This window comes from Salvia hispanica, chromosome 4, assembly GCF_023119035.1.
Source record: "Salvia hispanica cultivar TCC Black 2014 chromosome 4, UniMelb_Shisp_WGS_1.0, whole genome shotgun sequence".
NCBI classification, from domain to species: Eukaryota; Viridiplantae; Streptophyta; class Magnoliopsida; order Lamiales; family Lamiaceae; genus Salvia; species Salvia hispanica.
Window position 1 is genome coordinate 19,117,105 of NC_062968.1, and position 19,341 is coordinate 19,136,445.

The following is a 19,341-nucleotide window of genomic DNA, read 5'->3' on the forward strand; positions in this document are numbered from 1 at the left end:
ATATTATGATATATTTACACATTTATATAGCTAAAAAGTGATATTTCATTCTTAAATTGCAGTCAAAGAACTCTAAAAAATTGCAAACATCATTACATTATAACTTGAATTAATTTTTTACTTAAATTTAAGAAATATTAAATAAACAAAATTAAATTTTACATAAATTTATGAATACAATAAAAGTAAATATATAGAAATTAAAACAAAAAAAATTCTCAACAAATGTAATTTAAATTTTTTCTTCTTTTCCTTATATTTTCGAAATATCCCGAAAATCCCTGACCTACCATCTCTACTAAGGGTGTGTTTGATAGCCAAGGAAAACCAAGAAAAAGACCCCTTTCCTAGGCTTTTCTAATGTTTGATACATTTTCAATTTTGGAGTAGAAGCCCGCGAAATAACCCGGCCCGCAATGGCCCAAGAATGTAAACCACTATTTCGGACGAAACTTATCGGTGAAGAAGCTGAGGCTTGTTTTCCAGCTTTCAAATTTGGGTCAAGAAAATAAATGCCTTCCAAAATTATCCCTCTCATGCTCAATTCTCTCTTCTCTTCCATCTTTCTCTTCCCTTTTTCTCTTTCATTTCGTTCAGATCTGCAGAGTTCACAAACTTCTCTTCCCTCTCTCTCTTTGATAATTGGTTAGATTTGCAGCACCACTTCCCTTTTGCTCTTTGATTTCCCGTCGGAATTGTAGCATCACTACACCATCTCTTCCCTTTTCCTCTTTGCTTTCCGGTCATGGAGGCGCAGCACCACACCACACCACACGAATTTAAGACATCAATTTCAATTACTACAAATTTATCTCTCTAAATTGGCTGCCTGTTTTTGTGCAGCACCACTCTAGAAGATTTATTCACACAGATGGCTCTTTTTCTCCATCTTTGAAGAACTGTATTGCTGTCAATTTGGTGGAATTACAAACATTGGAGAAAAATAGAAAATATTGAGGGCTAGAATGTCTACACAATATATATATTTGTTAATGTGGGTATCAAACTTGAGTGCTATTTAAGAAACTTATATTTCCTAAGGTATCAAACAATAACCGAGAAAAAGAAAAGCCAACATAATTTGGATTATTTTCTGATGTAGTTTCTTCTCTAGCATTTTCCAATATATAGAAATTAAAACAAAAAAAATTCTCAACAAATGTAATTTAAATTTTTTCTTCTTTTCCTTATATTTTTGAAATATCCCGAAAACCCCTGACCTACCATCTCTACTAAAAGTAAAATTTTGTTTAGTACTTTCATGTATTTATTAGATTGAGATCACATTTAACATATTTCTCCTTAGTAAATTGTGCTTGAGGTTAGTTTCCTCTATAAAAAACGTGTCAGATATATTTTGATAATAAATTCTGTTAATGTAAACTTGTCAGCTTCTAATCATTAGTTCAATTTAGACGTGGCCACGGTTCGTCAAACCGCCGGCCCGGCTATGACGGTTCCGGTTCCGGTTTAACCGGCGGTCACGGCGGTTCCGGTTCCGGTTAATAACCGCCGGTTTTTCGCCGGTTCCGGTTCGGTTTCGGTTTGTTTTTTTTTTGTTTTTTTTTTTTAAATCTTATAGTTATTACTTCTAAATTCTATAGTACAATCCAAAGAGAAATTGATAACGATAAAGAATTGCAATTTTATTGATTTGAAACTTTGAATGTAAATTTCTACAATACAATTACAAGTTACAACTTACAAGTTACAAAATACAACAATACAACTATACACTTGAATTTAAAATATAGATACAAAATTACAGTTTACAAAAAATATATTAAAAGTAAAGTTGAAACAATTAGAAAAAAAAAGAAAAAAAAGGAAAAGGACTTGAGCTCAACTTAAATTTAAATTTTGAAATTCAAATTTTGAAAATGGTCGGAACCGTCCGGTTTTTGGTCAGAAACCGGCGGTTTCCGACACTCTTTCTAGTGCCTACGCTGCAACCCTACGCCCTACGCTGCAACCCTACCCCCGAACCGTCGGAAACCGGCGGGACTTGAGCTCAACTTAAATTTAAATTTTGAAATTCAAATTTTGAAAATGGTCGGAACCGCCGGTTTTTGGTCAGAAACCGGCGGTTTCCGACACCTTTTCAGGCCTACGCTGCAACCCTACGCCCTACGCCTGCAACCCTACCCCCGAACCGTCGGAAACCGGCGGTTTTGTGTCAGAAACCGCCGGTTTCTGACCAAAAACCGGCGGTTAACCGTCCTTTTCCGACCCTACCCTACTGAACCTACCGACGATGACCATTTATTTTCGGTTAACCGGCGGTTCCGAACCGGCGGTTAACCGCCGGTTACGATTTCGAATTTTGTTGAACCGTAACCGAACCGTATGTCGAACCGTAACCGGATTTCGAACCGGAACCGTCGTCCGGTTCCGGTTCCGAACCGCCGGTTCAAAACCAGCGGTTAACCGGTGGGCCGATTTGGTTTGGCCATGTCTAGTTCAATTCCTCCAGAAAATCAGCTCTATCTGATTTCCCACGTACAGGAGTTGAACTGCACTACAGCTCTTCAAATGAGCTCCAACAAAAGCTAGCAAGACTAGTGGCTAGTCTCGGAGCCTGAGCTGAGCATTCAACCTTCACAAGATCGATTGACATTTTATATATAGAAGCATGAATAATGAAATTGTTGTTTGTTCGATACAAAGACCAGTTGGCGGAAATCTTCGTCAAAACATAAAACAATAAGGGTCCGTTCGGTACACAGAATTGGAATTGAAATTCTATGGAATTGAATTTCCAAATCCTTTGTTTGGTATAATTGAAGAATTGACATGGAATTGAATTAAATTCCAAATCTCTTAGTTTGGTAACTCAAAGCAAAAAATTTGGAATTGAATTGATTCAAAATTCAACATTTTTATTAAATAATTATTATTAATAATATTTTATTTTTATTTTCATACTCTAAAATTCATAAAACACAGCCAAAAAACAACTAGCAAAAAATACCCACTCAATTTTCAACAGAATCATTCATCTCTTCGATTTTCATCCTCTTTACCGCGCGGGCCACATCCGATAGCCCTCGTTAGGGATCTGGATCAATGTATCCAACTTCTCCCCGGTCACTATGTTCCCTCCATTCTTCTCAACCCGGTACGTTAGCGGCGTTCCATCTATTGCGGCGTCGACTAACACAGCTGAGTTCTCATATATCTCCTCCGTCACCAGTATCTTCAAGACCTCAGTCACCACCCCCTTCTCCAGCCACCTTTGTATAGGGGGGCACCATATACCTGAGAGCATGAATAACACTACAGTCCGCAACACAAGTACACAACGCATCAATATAGTATATGCAGAAACCAAGCAACGGATCTTACTAGATCATAACTCTGGCCAGTATGACATCAAGTGCTGCTTCCGTGACGCCCATGGTGTCTGCCAGGCACTTCACAACGACATTGACCTGGACCTCAGCTGGTCGTGGGAGAGAGGGTTGAAGACCACTATCTCGTCTAGGCTGTTGAACAGCTCCGGCTCGGACTATTTCCACCTGTTGAAGGATCGAAGTTTGAATTACCATTTTATATATACAACTTATATTCAAATACTCAAATTATATAGGCAATGGCCAATTATACCTCTTGCATCACCAACTCATGAGCGCTTTCCATGGTGCAATTCCTGCTCAATCCTCTTAGAGGATACTCGGCTCCAAGGTTCGAGGTCATGACGATCGTGAAGTCTACTGTACGACCTTTCCTGTCGGTTAGCCTGCCATCGTCCAAAACTTGCAGCAAAGTATTGAACACTGCCGGATGGGCTTTCTCCACTTCATCAAACAGGACCACGCAATAAGGCCATCTCCTCACAGCCTCCGTCAACTGCCCCTTCATGCCCAACGCACCTAGGCAAAGCACCAATCAGTCGACCAAGTTGTTAGCACTAAGTCCAAAAGCATCAGCACTAATTGATGGGATGAAAATCAAGTTGTTAGATCCAAACTTCACATATTGCCATTTAAAATAGGGTAAATCACATATTATGCCAATCTAGTTGTGAAAATAAACATTTGCAAATAACATTATTAAAATTTCTACCGTTAAATTAAACTACAGAACAATTTCTACTATTAAACTCTACAGATAACAAAATCTACCATTAGACTCCAATCCTTAAATTCAACCAAATTAATCAGAATTGTAGCAAAAATTGGAAGATAAGCACGTTGAAATAATTCGTAACAACAAAATTTCAAAAAAATTCTACCAAAAAATTTAGAACTTCACTGTAGCTTTCTATCGGCTTTCCATCAAGCAAGAAACACAACAAATCTGATTGTTACTTGATTATCCATCAACTCACAGAGATGAAGAGGTCAACGCAATTGCTGAGAGAAAGCGGCTAGGGCACCGAAGAAACACAAAAGAGCAGATTTTGTGTTTTATATGATCCGTTTCATTTTGACCCGATTCAAGGGTCCGCGTATTTTTAAAATTTTGACCTATTTTTGTATGGAATGGAATTGATTTATTAATTTTTTGTTATGGCATGGAATTAAAAATAAGAATTTGTAATCGTGGGAATTAGTATTCAATTCCAAATTTATATATTTTTGTAATATCAAATAGTGGAATCGGATTTCGAGGGCCCAATTCCAATTTCAATGTCTGAATTCTGCGCTACTGATCGCAGCCTAAAGAAATTCCAATTAAATTTGCATCACAACCAAATAATAGCTACTATAACCAATTAATTGGGGCTAGAATGAGTATTTAAATCTTGAAGACCATTTGAATTGAAATTATACGTTGGCTACAATTAACGCAAGCTGATATATAGTACTATGAATTACTGAAGCTTGACATACACATACTATTTAGTTATTAATAAAGGAAGCCACTTTCTTGATCATATCGACGCCAACCTGATTATCCGGAACAAACACACTGAACACATGATCTTCACCTGCAACTTCAAAGCACTCGATTTTTCCCTTCCATCCACAATTGCTCAGCACCAACTTGTAATACCATCCTCTATCCTTGAGGTGATCCTTCCCCGCAACATAAACCAGCACTTTACCACAACCCAAACCCGACAACTTCGGATCCTTACCCGGATTCACCCATCCCTCATCGGTATCCCTCAAGCTCGGGCAAACAAATCGCCACAATTTCTCACAAAACTCCCTCCCACCCTTGAACTCCTCCGTCGTTTCGCTCCCAATCGGATCCACGCCCCCAAAGTAAGGGCAATTGAGGAAAATCCCTTGCAAATTGAAACCCTCCGGATTCTCCGACCCGACCTGCATTGCGATGTTGTGTGCTATATTCGCGCCGGCGCTGTCCCCGCCTAAATACACCCTGTTCAGATCGGCGAATTCGTTGATCCACTCCTCCTTTCCCTCGGCGATCCACTTGAGAGCGTGCCATGAATCCTCGAACGCAATCGGTAGCGGGAATTCGGGGGCTAATCGGTAATTTACCGAGACGGCGATGACGTTAGCTTGGGCGACTAGGTGATTGAGGTGCTTGTGATAGAGTGGAGAGAAGGCGGATTCGATGACGAAGCCGCCGCCGTGGTAGTAGACGAGGAGAGGGAGCTTTTTGGTAGGATGGGCGTTGGGCGGGAGGTAAATCCGAGCGGAGAGGTTGATCTCCGGTGCGATTTCGACGTCTTTGGATTGGACACCCGTGGCTGGATCTAGAGATGGAGGGACGACATCTTCGCCAGTGAGCCTCTCGACTCTGCCATTTTTGTAGACTCTATGCATAGGGGAAAAATCGTGGAGGATTTCGTCGGCCATTGATGAGAGAGAAAGGATTAACCGTGCTCTTATTTTCTGAGTCACTGGATATTAAGCAATCTCTATCTGAACTCCAATTCATTAATCGACAGATTGTAATTTCTCAATTAATAAAAGATAATTTTTGTAATTTACTAAGTGGAGTACTACTATTATTTTATGTCTTTATTCATCAAGATGACCCCATAATATAAACGACATTAAGTTTGTTGCCTTTTTTACTAAGTGGAGTAGTTTTAATTTTTTGTTGTTTAGCTTTTTTTCCTCTTCTTCATTTGTGCTTTTAGTCTTTCAGGGTCCTTTGGTGTCGGTAGATCAAGCTTGTGTTGAGTTGTTTTGCTTTGATTTTTGTGTCTTGTTATGTTTTATAGCATAATAATATTGATTGTTATGTTGAACCTATGCTTGCAATTCACGGTAGTTTAAGTGTTCTCTTAAATTAATCCTGAATATATGATCATTTTATGATTTTGGTCCTAAACATTATCTTTTGAATTTTTTGATCCTGCACATTTCAAATCGGATCACAATTGGTCCTCCGTTAACAATTCCGTTAATATTTAACGGTCAACCATTTTAATCCCTATTTTGACCAACTAGCATGTTGATGGTGATTATCTCTCTAATTAAAACCTTAATTACTTTGGGTTATCATCTTCCTCAATAATCCTAACCCCAAATTGAAGGGAGAGAGAGGGCGGCGACAGTTGCGGCGGAATCCGGGCGAGAGAGAGACGGAGGGATGCGACGGCGTGGAGCCGCCGCGCACAGCAGCAGCGGCGGCGGCGTGGTGAACAGGTCCGAGAGAGGGAGAGATTAGGGAGGGGGAAAGAGAGAGAAAGGAGGGGAAGACGGAGGAGAGAAGAGGACCGCCGTCGGAGGGGCGGCGGCATCAGCAGGTAGTGAGAATTGATGATGAGAGGAGCTCCGGCGGCGGACGGCAGCACTAGAGGGCGGCGGCAGCGGCAGGTAGTGAGAATGAGGAGCTTCTCTCTCATCAATTTGGGGTTAGGATTATCGAGGAAGATGATAACCCCAAAGTAATTAAGGAAGATGACGAGGAGCTTCTCTCTCATCAATTCTCACTACCTGCTGCCGCCGCCGCCTCCGATGGCGGCCCGCTTCTCTCCTCCGTCTTCCCCTCCTTTCTCTCTCTTTCTCCCCCCCTAATCTCTCCCTCTCGCGGACCTGTTCACCACGCCGCCGCCGCTGCAGCTGCAGCTGCTGTGAGCGGCGGCTGCGCGCTGTCGCATCCCTCCGTCTCTCTCTCTCTCTCTCTCCCGGATTCCGCCGCCATCACCTCCATGCACCGCCTTAATGGTCGCTGCTCTCTCTCTCTATCTCGTCAATTTGGGTTAGGATTATCGAGGAAGATGAAAACCCAAAATAATTAAGGTTTTAATTAGAGAGAGGTAATCACAATCAACATGCTCAAGTTGGACAAAATACGGATTAAAATGGTTGACCGTTAAATATTTAACGGAATTGTTAACGGAGGACCAATTGTGATCCGATTTGAAATGTGCAGGACCAAAAAATTCAAAAGATAAAGTCTAGGACCGAAATCATAAAATTGGCATATGTTCAGGACCAATTTTGGCCTTTACTTTTCTCTTTTATATAAAAACATAAAAGAAAAAAATGATTACAATTCTTAGAGCATTAGCAATAGAGGGCCGATGGGCATCGCCCCACCATAGCAGCGGAGGGGCCGTTCCCTATCCCTCCCCTCCCCCAAATGGCCTATGCGGATGAGAAGGGCCTTTCGATCAGCCCTCCATTGGGCCGATCGAAGGCCCACTCATTTTTTATTTTTTATTCTTTTTTATTTTTTTTGATTTTTTTCTTATTTTCTATATATATTTTCATTTCCCATCACTCTCACTCCATCCCTTCACTTTCCATCACTCATCTTCTCACTCTACACTTCTTCTCTCTAGAAAATGGATTCTGACAACTCTCCACAATTATCATACGATGGAAGCCCATACACGGGCGGAACCCAAATTCTGCCCGATACCCAAACTCCATTCACTCCGCAAAATCCGTACTTCAACCAACCTCCACCATCTCACCAAAATCCCTTCTTCAACCAAGTTCCCGGTGGCAACATATTCGGTGGAGGATTCACTCCTTACTTTACCGGGAACCAACCTGCGGCCTTCCCTTAATTCTCCGGCCAATAACCCCAAAGGCGTTCCACTGGAGCATCGGAAGAGGAATCGACCCAAATTACGGGGACACGGTGTACCGGCTAGAGATGATGAGTTCTACACCCGACACTCACGGATCTACAACTTTTCAAATCACAAATCCGAGCTTCAGCATGGAAGAGTATGAAGTGGAGGAGATGCACCTGAAGGTGCACAAACCGAACCGAACCGCCGGTTAACTACCGGTTCGTGAACCAGAACCGGAACCAGCGGCGGCGGTTCGAACCGTGAGACGGTTCGCGGGTTAGACGGGCCGGTTCAAGTTCGAGAAATGGACAAAACTGCCGGTTCTCCGGTTTAAACCGGCGGTTCAACGGGTCTAACGGTAGGATTCCGACTAGGGTGTAGTGCAGGCTTTGCAGGCTAGGTGTGGCAAAAAACCGGCAGTTTCCGACCAAAACCGCCGGTTTGAACCGCCGGTTTCCGCGTCTAGGGTGTAGGTTTGCAGGCTTTGCAGGCTAGGTGTGGCAAAAAACCGGCAGTTTCCGACCAAAACCGCCGGTTTGAACCGCCGGTTTCCGCCGGTTCCGATGCTTTTTTAGGTGTCATTCATAGGTGCGGTGATTAGGCCTGCAAAACCGCCCAGAAACCGCCGGTTTTGGTCAGAAACCGTGGACTGAACCGACGGTTTTGGCGCTGAACCGGCCGAATTCAAATTTCCAATTTTTTTTTCTAATCAGATTTTTCCTCAATTTTTCATCTATAAATACCCTCTTCTACATCATTTCTACTTACTCCATTCTTGTGTTAACAAGGATTTCTCTTCTCAATCTCAATTTCTCTATTCTCTATCCTCATTCTCTCTAATTTGCTCAATTTCTTTATATATTTTGTGTTCTAATATTTATAGACTGAAGAAGATCATCGGACTGCCATGTTACTCACCCAAATGCAACAAGGTGGGGGGGGGGGGGATGGAGGCGAGTCCTGGAGCTGGAGGTAGTTACCACCAAGGTGACTATCGTGAGGAGTACGATGTGCATATTTCGTCGGACTCGGACCATGACGACAATGATGATTAATCTCATGCTCGTGTTCCGTCGAGCATCGGCGGAAATGAGGACATGCCCCTCCTCCTCCTCCACCCGGTGCCGCTAAGAAGGCATTGAAATCCGACATTTTTGTTAAACATTACAAAAAGGTCCCGGTGGTAGTTTCAAGTAGTGATGATCCGCACTCTCAAGAAGAGACATCCGCTTTTAATGCATATTGTAACTACTGCAACAACGTCTACAAATTTTCGACTGGTGGGGGATATGGCACCCTCCGCCATCATTTGACGACAAAGCATCCGTTGGAGTGTGGCGTCACCGCTACCCAAACCCAACTAAACTTCCCTCCCGGTGGCTCAGCCTCAGGCTCAGGTCCTCAATCAGGTAACCCTCTTTTTAAATATGATCCTAAAACTGTGACTGAAGCTTTAACTAGATGGGCTGCAATGAAGCATTTTCCTTTTGATACGTTTGATGACAAAAAATATGAGGTGACTATGCAAACTTCTTTTAACGTGGCTGCCAAAATAATTGGTAGAATGTCTGTTCAACGATCTACCATTTGACAGTGTAAGGAAAAAAAAGGTAGTATTATCTCGTCATTTACAAAATTTGGGCCACAAAGTGAACATTTGCTCTGATGTATGGACTGATTGTTTTAACAATCACTCATACATGGGCATTACATGTCATTTTGTGGACAATAGTTGGACTTTGAACAAACGTTTAATTGGTTTTCGAGAATTTCCTACACCGCACACTACACCCGAAATTGCTTCTCTAATCATTCAAGTTTTGAATGAATTTCAATTATGCAATAAGGTATTTTCTATTGGTTTTGATAATGCAACTGCTAACACCGCGAGTATTACTGAGTTAATCGCAGCTTGTTCTCCGGTAATCGATGGTAAGTATTTTCATCAAAGATGCATATGTCATATTTTAAATTTATGTGTACAAGATGCGCTTGACGTGTGGGTAAAGCATGTTGGTCCTATTAGAACTGCTGTTAGATTGATTCATCAAAAGCCGCCTATTGGGAAAGCTTGGATGAAATATTGCCATCAAAAGAAGTTAAGGTACACAAATTTTGAAATGGATGTTTCTCATAGATGGAATTCGACATATGATTGTTTGAATTCTACTTTGGAGCATCAAGATGCTTTGTGTGATTTTTTTAGAACTTATCCCGTTCGTGATTTATATCTTTCAAAAAGTTGTTGGGACCAAAGCTTGAGTTTATTTAAATTGTTCAAAAATTTCAAAAATGCAACTGTTGAATTATCTGGTGTTTATTATTGCACTTCCGTTCGTGTTTTAGAACATTGCATGAATATCTCACTTGCTTTTAAGACCGCGATGAAAAATGCTTACAATTCTCTTGAATTGATGTGTGTTTTATATTATATGATTGAGAAATGACTAAAGTATTTCAGTGAGATTCCAACAGTGTTCTTGATTGCAAAGGTTTTGGATCCGAAATGGAAATTAGCCGGTACCTCCAAGATTTTAGATTTTTAATTTGAGTTCTATTGATATTACTCCACTTCAAGCCCTCCAAAATGATACCAATGACTCATTCGGAGTAAACCTATCCGAAACATTTCAAATAAACCTCCCGAACCGAGCTCTTATCCAACATAGCTTCGAGTATAACTTGCAAGCTCTCTACACCGAATATGAAGCCAAGTATAACGCCACCCACCAAGTCAGATCTAGACCTACCTCTCATTCTCAACATCACGATTATGGATTCGGATTTCATTATGATGACCCCGATGCCCAATCCCAATTAGTCGATCTATACAACTACAACACCGGCGGAAGGAGCTCGAGTACGGTAAGTGAGTTAGATTTGTATTATGATTCACGCTTTTCCTTTAATGATGAAGGACTTCCTACTGCCGCCGCCGCCCAAATCTATGTCCTCGATTGGTGGGGAACACATGAAAAAGATTTTCCAATACTTGCATCAATGGCCAAGGAGATTTTTGCCATTCCGGCTTCCACTGTCGCCGTCGAGTCCGCTTTTAGTGTTGGAGCTAATGTGTTGGACAATAAAAGAAGTAGACTCTCCGCGGAAAATATGGAAGCCGTGATGTTACTTGACGATTGGTCCAAAGCTGACTTGAGAGAACAAGAGCCAAATTGGGACGAACGTGTAGAGGAAGCGCATCAAGACTTCACCGATGATGATTGATGAACATTGAACGCGCATGCCGCATAGGCCAACCGTCAATCGCCAAATAGGTAAGTAAGGTAAGAGAACTATGTGGACTTTGATTCCCCAATGCAATTGAGCATTGTGGATACGTAGGCACCTCAACTTAAATTTTAAATTTAAGTTGAGCTCAAGTCCTTTTTTCTTTATTTCTTTTTCTTTTTCACTTATTTCAACTTTAAAAATATACAAATACAATTATTTAATTGTATTTGTATATACTCTAGTCGGTGAAGAAGACTTCTCTATTAGACTAAATCCGGGAAAGTTTTGCCAATTCTACCATAATTGTTGATTGTTAGACTAAACTCACCATTTAAGGTTGAATTGTTAAAGGTGTCCTCAATTTAGTTAAGTAGAAACATCTCCTTCGCCGACCAAGAGTATATATAATATACTTATAAATTTTTTGTTAAATATTTCTAGTATATTTTATATTTATTGTGTAAGACTTCAAGTCTTTTGTAAATTGTAATGGTTATAAATAATTGAAAGTTTGTAACTTCTAGTTATAGTCTAGTCTCGTTGATTGGTTGTAATATTTTGTAAATTGTAATTGTTCATATTTATATCAATAAAATTCTAAAATTTATCCTTATTCTTTGAAATTTATTTACACGCCTTTTCAATCTCTATAGAAAAAAAACAAAAACAAAATTCCAAACCGCCGAACCGGACCGGAACCGCCGAAAAAACCGCCGGTTTTTTGAACCAAAACCGGAACCGCCGGGACCTTGGCGGGCCGGTTCAGGTTCACCAAAATCTTGAACCGGTTCCTGAACCGTGTGCACGTCTAGATGCACCCATCACTTCCAAAAGAGAAGTGGAAGGGGAAGGCGCAAGCGAAGGGGAAGGCCGCAGAGCCGTCGGTGCCTGCTCGGAACGGTAGGAGGCCGCGAACACATTATACGCCAGCTAAGACGCTTGCTCTAGCGAGGTGTTGGATCGATATCGGCGAGGATGCGATTGTGTTGAACAACCAATGGAAGATTGGTTTCTGGACCCGCATCGCGCAACGATACAATAAGGAGGGAGTGAAGCCTAAAGGGGCACCGTATCACAAGGCGTCGGAGCTTCGCAAGCATTTCGAGCATGTCATGTTCCATATTAACTCAAAAATAACACTGCATAAAATCTAATATCAAAACCAAATATTGCATATTTATTGGAACGGAGGGAATAATAACTATAAATGAAATACTTGAAAGTTTACTATACAAATAAATAAATTACGAAATAAATTGAAATGTAATAAAAGGAAAGAAGAATAAAAAAATGCAGCTACATAAATTGAAAGTCATAGGTGAATACAACTAATAGAAAGAAAAAAATAAAATACGGTAAACTTTTAAATGAATCCAATAATGTGGGTTTAGAACTCGGGTCTTTGACACTACTAAAAGGCTTAATACCGCTGGACCAATATCACTTTTAACTTTTAAGTACGTATGCAAATATATAGTCAATACATAAAATTTTGAGGGTACAATTGTACCCCTTATTCTATATTGGATATACCTCTGGTATTTTCTTAATCGCACGATAAGCAGCAATAATTAGAGCATCTTGTAAATTGTAATTATGCGCTTCCATAATTGGCAATCAAGCTACTAATGGCCTGCTAACAAAATAGAAATATAAAGTACCATTTCCACTAATTGTGCAATTACTTTATTTTATCCCGCAATAATTGGGGCACCTTTAATTTTATATAAAACATTGTACATCATTAATGAAACATTTAATAGATTCAACTAAACAATGCCTAATACTCCCTCCATCCCTACATAAGCTACTTTTCTCAGCACTTTAGTTAAGAAAATGTTTTTAGTAAGTTAAGCGAAGAAAAAGTAAAGTAGAATAATAAATAGCAAACTAAAAATTAAAGAGAAAATAAAATGAAAATGAATATAAATTTGCTTTTTATTGGAATTGGAAGTGGTGAGACGTTTAGTCAAAAGAATAGGAAATTGTGGAGTCTGTAGAATCCGGGAATGGTCTGGTAAAGGAGGTGCTGGAGATTTTGGGGATGGTTTTGAAAAGATTAGGAACACAAAAGAAAATTTTAATTACTTTTGTTGAGAATTAAGTTTTTGTTTATATTTCCATTTATTTACTGTTGTTGTTTTCATAAATTTAAATTAAAAATAATAATTTTGTTTACCTACGTTGTTTTTGTAAATTTATGTAAAAACTAATTTAAATAATGTAATGGTCGTTAATATAGTACCTTTAATATTTAACCTTATGCTTTTTATTTTCAAAAAATTATACTTTAATTTATTTGATTCATTTTTATTGAGTTTATTATATTGTAAAAGATAAAAAAAAATGAGACAAATAAATTTAGCAAGGAAAAGGAAAATCATTTTATGCGATGTTTAGTCGTCAAAGAAGCATGTTAATAATACTAGCTAGTTGTTATGACTATACATTGCTGCTTTCTCGATATTATATTATTGGTTCTTTCAACGATGATGCTCCTTTAAATGATAGTTACCGTACATATATCTAGTTTCTATTAACAACCCTCTAATTATCCATATATCTCTCTCAACCCTTGTTGTTTGTTTATGTCATATCCACAATTGTTATGAATAATTCGGGCACCCAACATTAAAATCATGGTAGAAGTCAATGTAAATAACTGACTTAATTAATTGATAGTTATTAATATAGTTTATTACTTTTATCCTATTTATTAAGTCCTAAAAAATATAGTGCATATTTTCTCATTTAGAATGTCGCATAAAATATTGCATACTACTTTAGTTTTTTTAAACATTTATCTAAAAATTTAAACATCGCCATCATGCAGCAATGTTAAACAGAAGAAAGGAATAAAGTGAGATTATTTTACTAATCATGAAAAAACATAAGAAAAGAATAAAACGAAACAATTTCATGATAAATATATGAAAAGAATAAAGTGAGATACTTTTACGATAAACATAAGAAAAGAATAAAGCAATATTATTATTGTGTTTGTGAAGAAACGGAGGGAGTACGTAATACTTCCTTCGTTTCAAGTAATTAAGTTGATGCATTTTTTTGGGCACAAACTTTAAGAAATAGTAAATATTTAAAGGTTAGAGTGAAGAGAATAAAGTAGAATAAAGAATAAAATATGAGAGAAAAAGAAAAAGTAAAATAAAAAAGAGAATAAATTTTTTTATAAAAAAAAATGACACAACTACCTTTGGCCTCATGTGTTACCACTCGACCAACCACTAGATTAACTCACAGACACACCTTTCAATCTCCTCTCTTAATTGTTTCTTACATTCCAATATTCCGTGTTTCCTTGTTAAACATAAGAAAGGAATAAAGTGAGATCATTTTACTAATCATGAAATAAACATAAGGAAAGAATAAAACTAAGACTATTTCATGATAAATTATAAGAAAAGAATAGCGAGATTATTATACTGCTCACGGAATACGTAATACTTCCTTCATTTTAAGTAAGCTGAAGCATTTCTTTGGGCACATAATTTAAGAAATAGTAGAAGTTTAAAGGTTAGAGTGTAGAGAATAAAATAGAAAAAATAATAAAGTATGAAATGGAAAGAGAAAGTAAAGTAAATGAGAAAGTAAAGTAAATGAGAAAATAAAAAAAATTTCACTAAAAAGGGAAACTGACTCAACTACCTTTGGTTTCACACGTTACCACTCAACGACTAAGTTAACTCACACACACATTTCAGTCTTCTCTCTTGTATCTTACATTCCAGGTTTCTTCCAATTGATATGCTACACACCTTATGAGCATCACACTCGTTCGAAACATGTTTAGTATTGTTTGTTCTATTTTATATATTTAGTTTGATTTTTGTACAATAAACATAATAGTATTGAGATTTTTAATTAAGTTCACAATTCATAAAAATCAAAACTTGATTCGCTTATTTTCTCTATAACTTTATATAAAAGAATAAAATAATAAATCGAGCTTTGCTTTTTATAAATTTTGTGAAATTAAGAATTTCAATAAAAAATTTTAATGTATTAGAATCAAACTAAATATATAAATCAAAACAAACAATGTTAAACATGCATCAAATGAACGTGACCTTATATAAAGAGTTCACATATACATGGTGTGTAGCAGTCACAAATTTATACTATGAACTTTTAGCTAGTTCCATACAGTTGGAAGACAGTAATGTTAAATTTAATTATGCAAGACAGTTTATATTTTCTCATTTAGCTAAAAAATATTGCATGCTTCTGCAAGTTATTTTTAAACATTTATTCTAAAAAAAATAAACAACGGCATCGTTAGGCAATGTTAAACGTAAGAAAGGAATAATAACGTTAGATTGTTTAACTAATCACGAAATAAACTTAGGAAAAGAATAAAGTGAAATCATTTCACTGCTCACACTATAAGCATAAGAAAAGAATAAAGTGGGACTATTTAACTGATTTCATTCCATTTTCTTCATTCCATGTTTCTTTGTCCATTTAATTTCATCACACGTTCTTAATCAAAACATCCTCTCTTGATTCTTTCATTTCTTGTTTCTTATCCTTTCTTTGTTCTTCATCACACCTTCTCAATCTACACTTGCTCTCTTGTTTCTTTCATTCCCTTGTGTCTTCACATTTGTGCCTTGACCAAACAATCAAAGCTTAAAATTGTTGCAATGGCAGAGGCAGTAGTAGTGTCGTCTGTTCTAACATTGATCGGTGATTTGTTACTGGCTGAGGCAAAGACAGAGGTAAAGCTTTTAGCTGGTGTGGGCAATCAAGTGAAGGAGCTGGAGAGGCAGCTCAAAGAGATGAAGTGTCTTCTCGAAGATGCTGATAAAAAACGACATGAAAGCAGAACCATGTTCAATTTGATCTCCGAGATCAAAGATCTCGCCTACAGATCCGAATCCACCATTGAAAGGCACGCAGTGAAAAGAAATGGGCTAGAATTAGATTAATATGGATTAAGTAATTATAGTTGGGCTATAATTATAATAGTCCATAAGCCCAACAATCATGAAACCCTAGTGACTCTTCATCTATATAATGGTTATTTATTCTCCAGTGTGGGACATGAGATATAGCGTAACATTAGAGAGAAAATACGTAAAGCTTTGTAGAGAGAATTCCTAGCATTCTTCTATGGAGCAATTGTACCGTGATAGTTCCTGCATCGGATTGGATTGCACGTGGACCTCGATAGTAGTGGATTCAACTTGCAGGATTCAATCGCAGAAGAAAACAACACAACAAGTAAGATTTAGTTCCGTTGATGAGCTTTGCCAGTCTCCCTCTAAATCAGTCGAGAAAACACCATATGAGTTATGGTGTGGCAAGAAAGCAAGTCTTAACCATATCCGGACCTGGGGTTGTCCAGCTTTTGTTAAGAAAATGATGACTGATAAATTGGAAACTAAAAGTGAGAAATGTTATTTTGTGGGATATCCTAAAGAAACTAAAGGATATAAATTCTACTGCCCTGGAGATCACAAGGTGATAATCTCTAGGAATGTGACGTTTCTTGAAGACAATTATGTCTTAAAGGAACAAGGTCACAACATTGTAGATCTTGAAGATAACACTGAGGATGAGGTATTGTCAAATGGTTTGAACAATAACTCAGTGGGAGTTTTTGATGATCTATTGGAAGGGGAAATTACTACTAGAGGAGACCTTAGAGGGACTCTCGAAGAACCTCCTCAAGACAATGAGATGCATCAAAGACAAGATGATGCAATAGTCGCATCACCTCCACCTCAAGAAGATCATGGGGATATTCCTGAATCTTCTCACATACAGAATGAACAGCCTGAACCAGAGCAAAACCAACTCAATAGGCCTAGAAGGACTCGTCGTCCGCCTAAGAGACTGAATCTAATGGTTGAGAACCAAGATGATGAAGTTGATTTAGATGACGATGAGCCTAAAACCTATACCGAGGCGGTGTCAGACACCGATCGAGAGAAGTGGCTTGAAGCCTTGATATGTGAAATGGACTCGATGTACTTCAACTTAGTCTGGGAACTAGTTGACTTGCCAGATGGGGTTTACCCTATAGGCTGCAAATGGATCTTCAAAAAGAAGAGAGATGCAGATGGCAAAGTACAAACCTACAAGGCTAGGTTAGTGGCAAAGGGTTATAGTCAGCACGAAGGCATTGTTTATGATGAAACCTTTTCGCCAGTTGCTAAGATCAAGTCCATTAGGATATTACTTGCAATTGCTGCATACTACAATTTTGATATTTGGCAAATGGATGTCAAAACCGCATTTCTCAATGGAGAATTAGAAGGCGATGTCTATATGACACAACCTGAAGGTTTTGTATCGAAAGAAAGGCCGAATGCAGTGTGCAAGCTAAAGAAGTCCATTTATGGACTTAAGCAAGCTTCGAGGAGTTGGAATATTTGTTTTGACAGAACAATCAAATCGTTTGGTTTTGTCAGAAGCAAAGAGGATCCATGTGTTTATAGTAAACGCGAAAATGGAAACGTCGTATACCTTATCATATATGTTGATGACATCTTGATTATGGGAAGCGATCGTTCCATGATGCAATCCGTGAAAGAGTGGTTGTCTAGATCCTTTATGATGAAGGATCTGGGTGATGCTTCCTATATCCTTGGAATTAAGATCTATCGAGATAGACCAAATAGGATGTTAGGATTATCACAATCCACTTACATAGACAAGTTGTTAAGGCGCTTCTCAATGGAGAATTCTAAGAAAGGTTTTCTTCCTATGCGACATGGCATTGTATTGTCAAAGAAGGATTGTCCTTCTAATGACAAAGAAAGAGACAACATGAAGAGGATCTCATATGCTTCGGCTATAGGATCTATTATGTATGCCATGATATCTACTAGGCCAGATGTGGCCTATGCGCTTAGCATGACAGGCAGATTTCAGCAAAATCCCGGTGAGGAACATTGGAAAATTGTTAAGACTATTCTTAAGTATCTTAGAAGGACTAAAGAATATTTCTTAGTCTATGGTGGACAACCAGAGTTATCAGTTACTGGGTATACTGATGCTAGTTTCCAAACAGACCATGACGACTATAAGTCTCAGTCTGGATATGTTTTTATCCTCAATGGTGGAGCAGTGAGTTGGAATAGTTCCAAACAAGGTACAACTGCCGATTCCACCACCGAAGCCGAGTATATTGCTGCATCTGAAGCTGCCAAAGAAGTTGTTGCTTTGTTAGAGTTCGTTAAGGAACTGGGTGTCTTTCCGAGTGCCAGTAGTGCAATACCTTTGTACTGTGACAACACTTGTGCTGTTGCGCAAGCAAAAGAACCCAGAGCTACGAACAGGAACAAGCACGTTCCCAGAAGATATCATCTGATCAGAGAAATAATCGAAAGAGACGACATAAAATTAGAAAGAGTACCCACTGATGATAATTTAGCTGATCCTTTCACTAAACCGTTATATAGCAAAACACAACAAGCACTTTGAGAGCTTAGGTGTTAAGCATGTTGGTAGATGGCTTTGAATCAGTGGGAGTTAAAGTTTTATATGTCTTAGAAACATTTTGTGTTGAGACAATATTACTTGATCACATTCTATGAAAATTTAATTTTCTATGGGTTTTGTGCACTTATTGGAATGATTGTTTTAAATGTTTGTCTTTATTCTAAATATTTGTTCCCTTGAATTATGACTGTCGTTAATGGTGTGAGACATTAAAGATATAGTATAATTCTAAAATAGCCCTAACCAATGATCATAAAAAATGGGATATTGATTATATGTTATAGGTTAGCATGGGGTTTGCATCACATTCTTCGAGAATGTAGTTGTTCTCACAACTATGAGATATCAGATATTTGTGATGGACCCATGGGTATACTTTGGAGAGTATTGGTATACCCTACTATTAAATTGTTTAGTCAAGTGTCTACAGTTTATTAGTGCATGGAGTATGTAATAGTCCTTGGATCTGAGGTCATTACACATTTTGTTTGTTGAGTGGTGTGCTTTGATCTTGTCCAACGCTTTGCCTCCCAAAGGAGGATTGAGACACGGACCTGTGTTGGGTATATCATAAGATAAATGAAAATGGTAGTTGAGCCAAGAATGAGATTCATTCCTCGATTAGAATTTCGAGAGAACACTCAAATTCTCTATATTACTTGACCATTAAGTCATTGGCCAATGCA

At 38.3% G+C, this 19,341-nt stretch overlaps 3 protein-coding genes across 5 annotated transcripts; 1 reads left to right on the top strand and 2 right to left on the bottom strand.

Annotated features, from left to right (window-relative positions):
• Positions 1–2,858: 2,858 nt before the first annotated feature.
• LOC125223714 (chaperone protein ClpB1-like) lies at positions 2,859–5,023 on the bottom strand. Of its 3 annotated transcripts, none has more exons than XM_048126981.1 (4): positions 4,893–5,023; positions 3,607–3,872; positions 3,346–3,518; positions 2,859–3,258 (listed from the first exon to the last, which is right to left on the bottom strand). In XM_048126981.1, coding segments are annotated over exons 2-4 (429 nt in total). In that variant the 5' UTR covers positions 3,862–3,872; positions 4,893–5,023; the 3' UTR covers positions 2,859–3,257. The 3 variants fall into 3 exon arrangements, with proteins under 3 accessions (XP_047982938.1, XP_047982937.1, XP_047982936.1); XM_048126980.1 differs by lacking the exon at positions 4,893–5,023 and adding an exon at positions 4,331–4,428; XM_048126979.1 differs by lacking the exon at positions 4,893–5,023 and adding an exon at positions 4,235–4,393.
• Positions 4,738–5,854, bottom strand: LOC125223713 (probable carboxylesterase 2). The gene has a single exon (XM_048126978.1). It carries the CDS (start codon positions 5,772–5,774, stop codon positions 4,845–4,847), a length of 930 nt encoding a protein of 309 aa, XP_047982935.1. The 5' UTR covers positions 5,775–5,854; the 3' UTR covers positions 4,738–4,844.
• A 12,126-nt stretch (positions 5,855–17,980) lies between these two features.
• On the top strand, positions 17,981–18,669 carry LOC125219226 (secreted RxLR effector protein 161-like). The gene has a single exon (XM_048121140.1). It carries the CDS (start codon positions 17,981–17,983, stop codon positions 18,635–18,637), a length of 657 nt encoding a protein of 218 aa, XP_047977097.1. The 3' UTR covers positions 18,638–18,669.
• Positions 18,670–19,341: the final 672 nt, after the last annotated feature.

Bases quoted from the DNA above. Each gene is read 5' to 3' on its own strand.
- LOC125223714 (XM_048126981.1), bottom strand. From the start codon at position 3,861: ATGAAGGGGCAGTTGACGGAGGCTGTGAGGAGATGGCCTTATTGCGTG. The intron at 3,519-3,606 runs GTATAATTGGCC...ATCCTTCAACAG, and splicing joins ATGAGTTGGTGATGCAAGAG to GTGGAAATAGTCCGAGCCGG.
- LOC125223713 (XM_048126978.1), bottom strand. From the start codon at position 5,774: ATGGCCGACGAAATCCTCCACGATTTTTCCCCTATGCATAGAGTCTAC.
- LOC125219226 (XM_048121140.1), top strand. From the start codon at position 17,981: ATGAAGAGGATCTCATATGCTTCGGCTATAGGATCTATTATGTATGCC.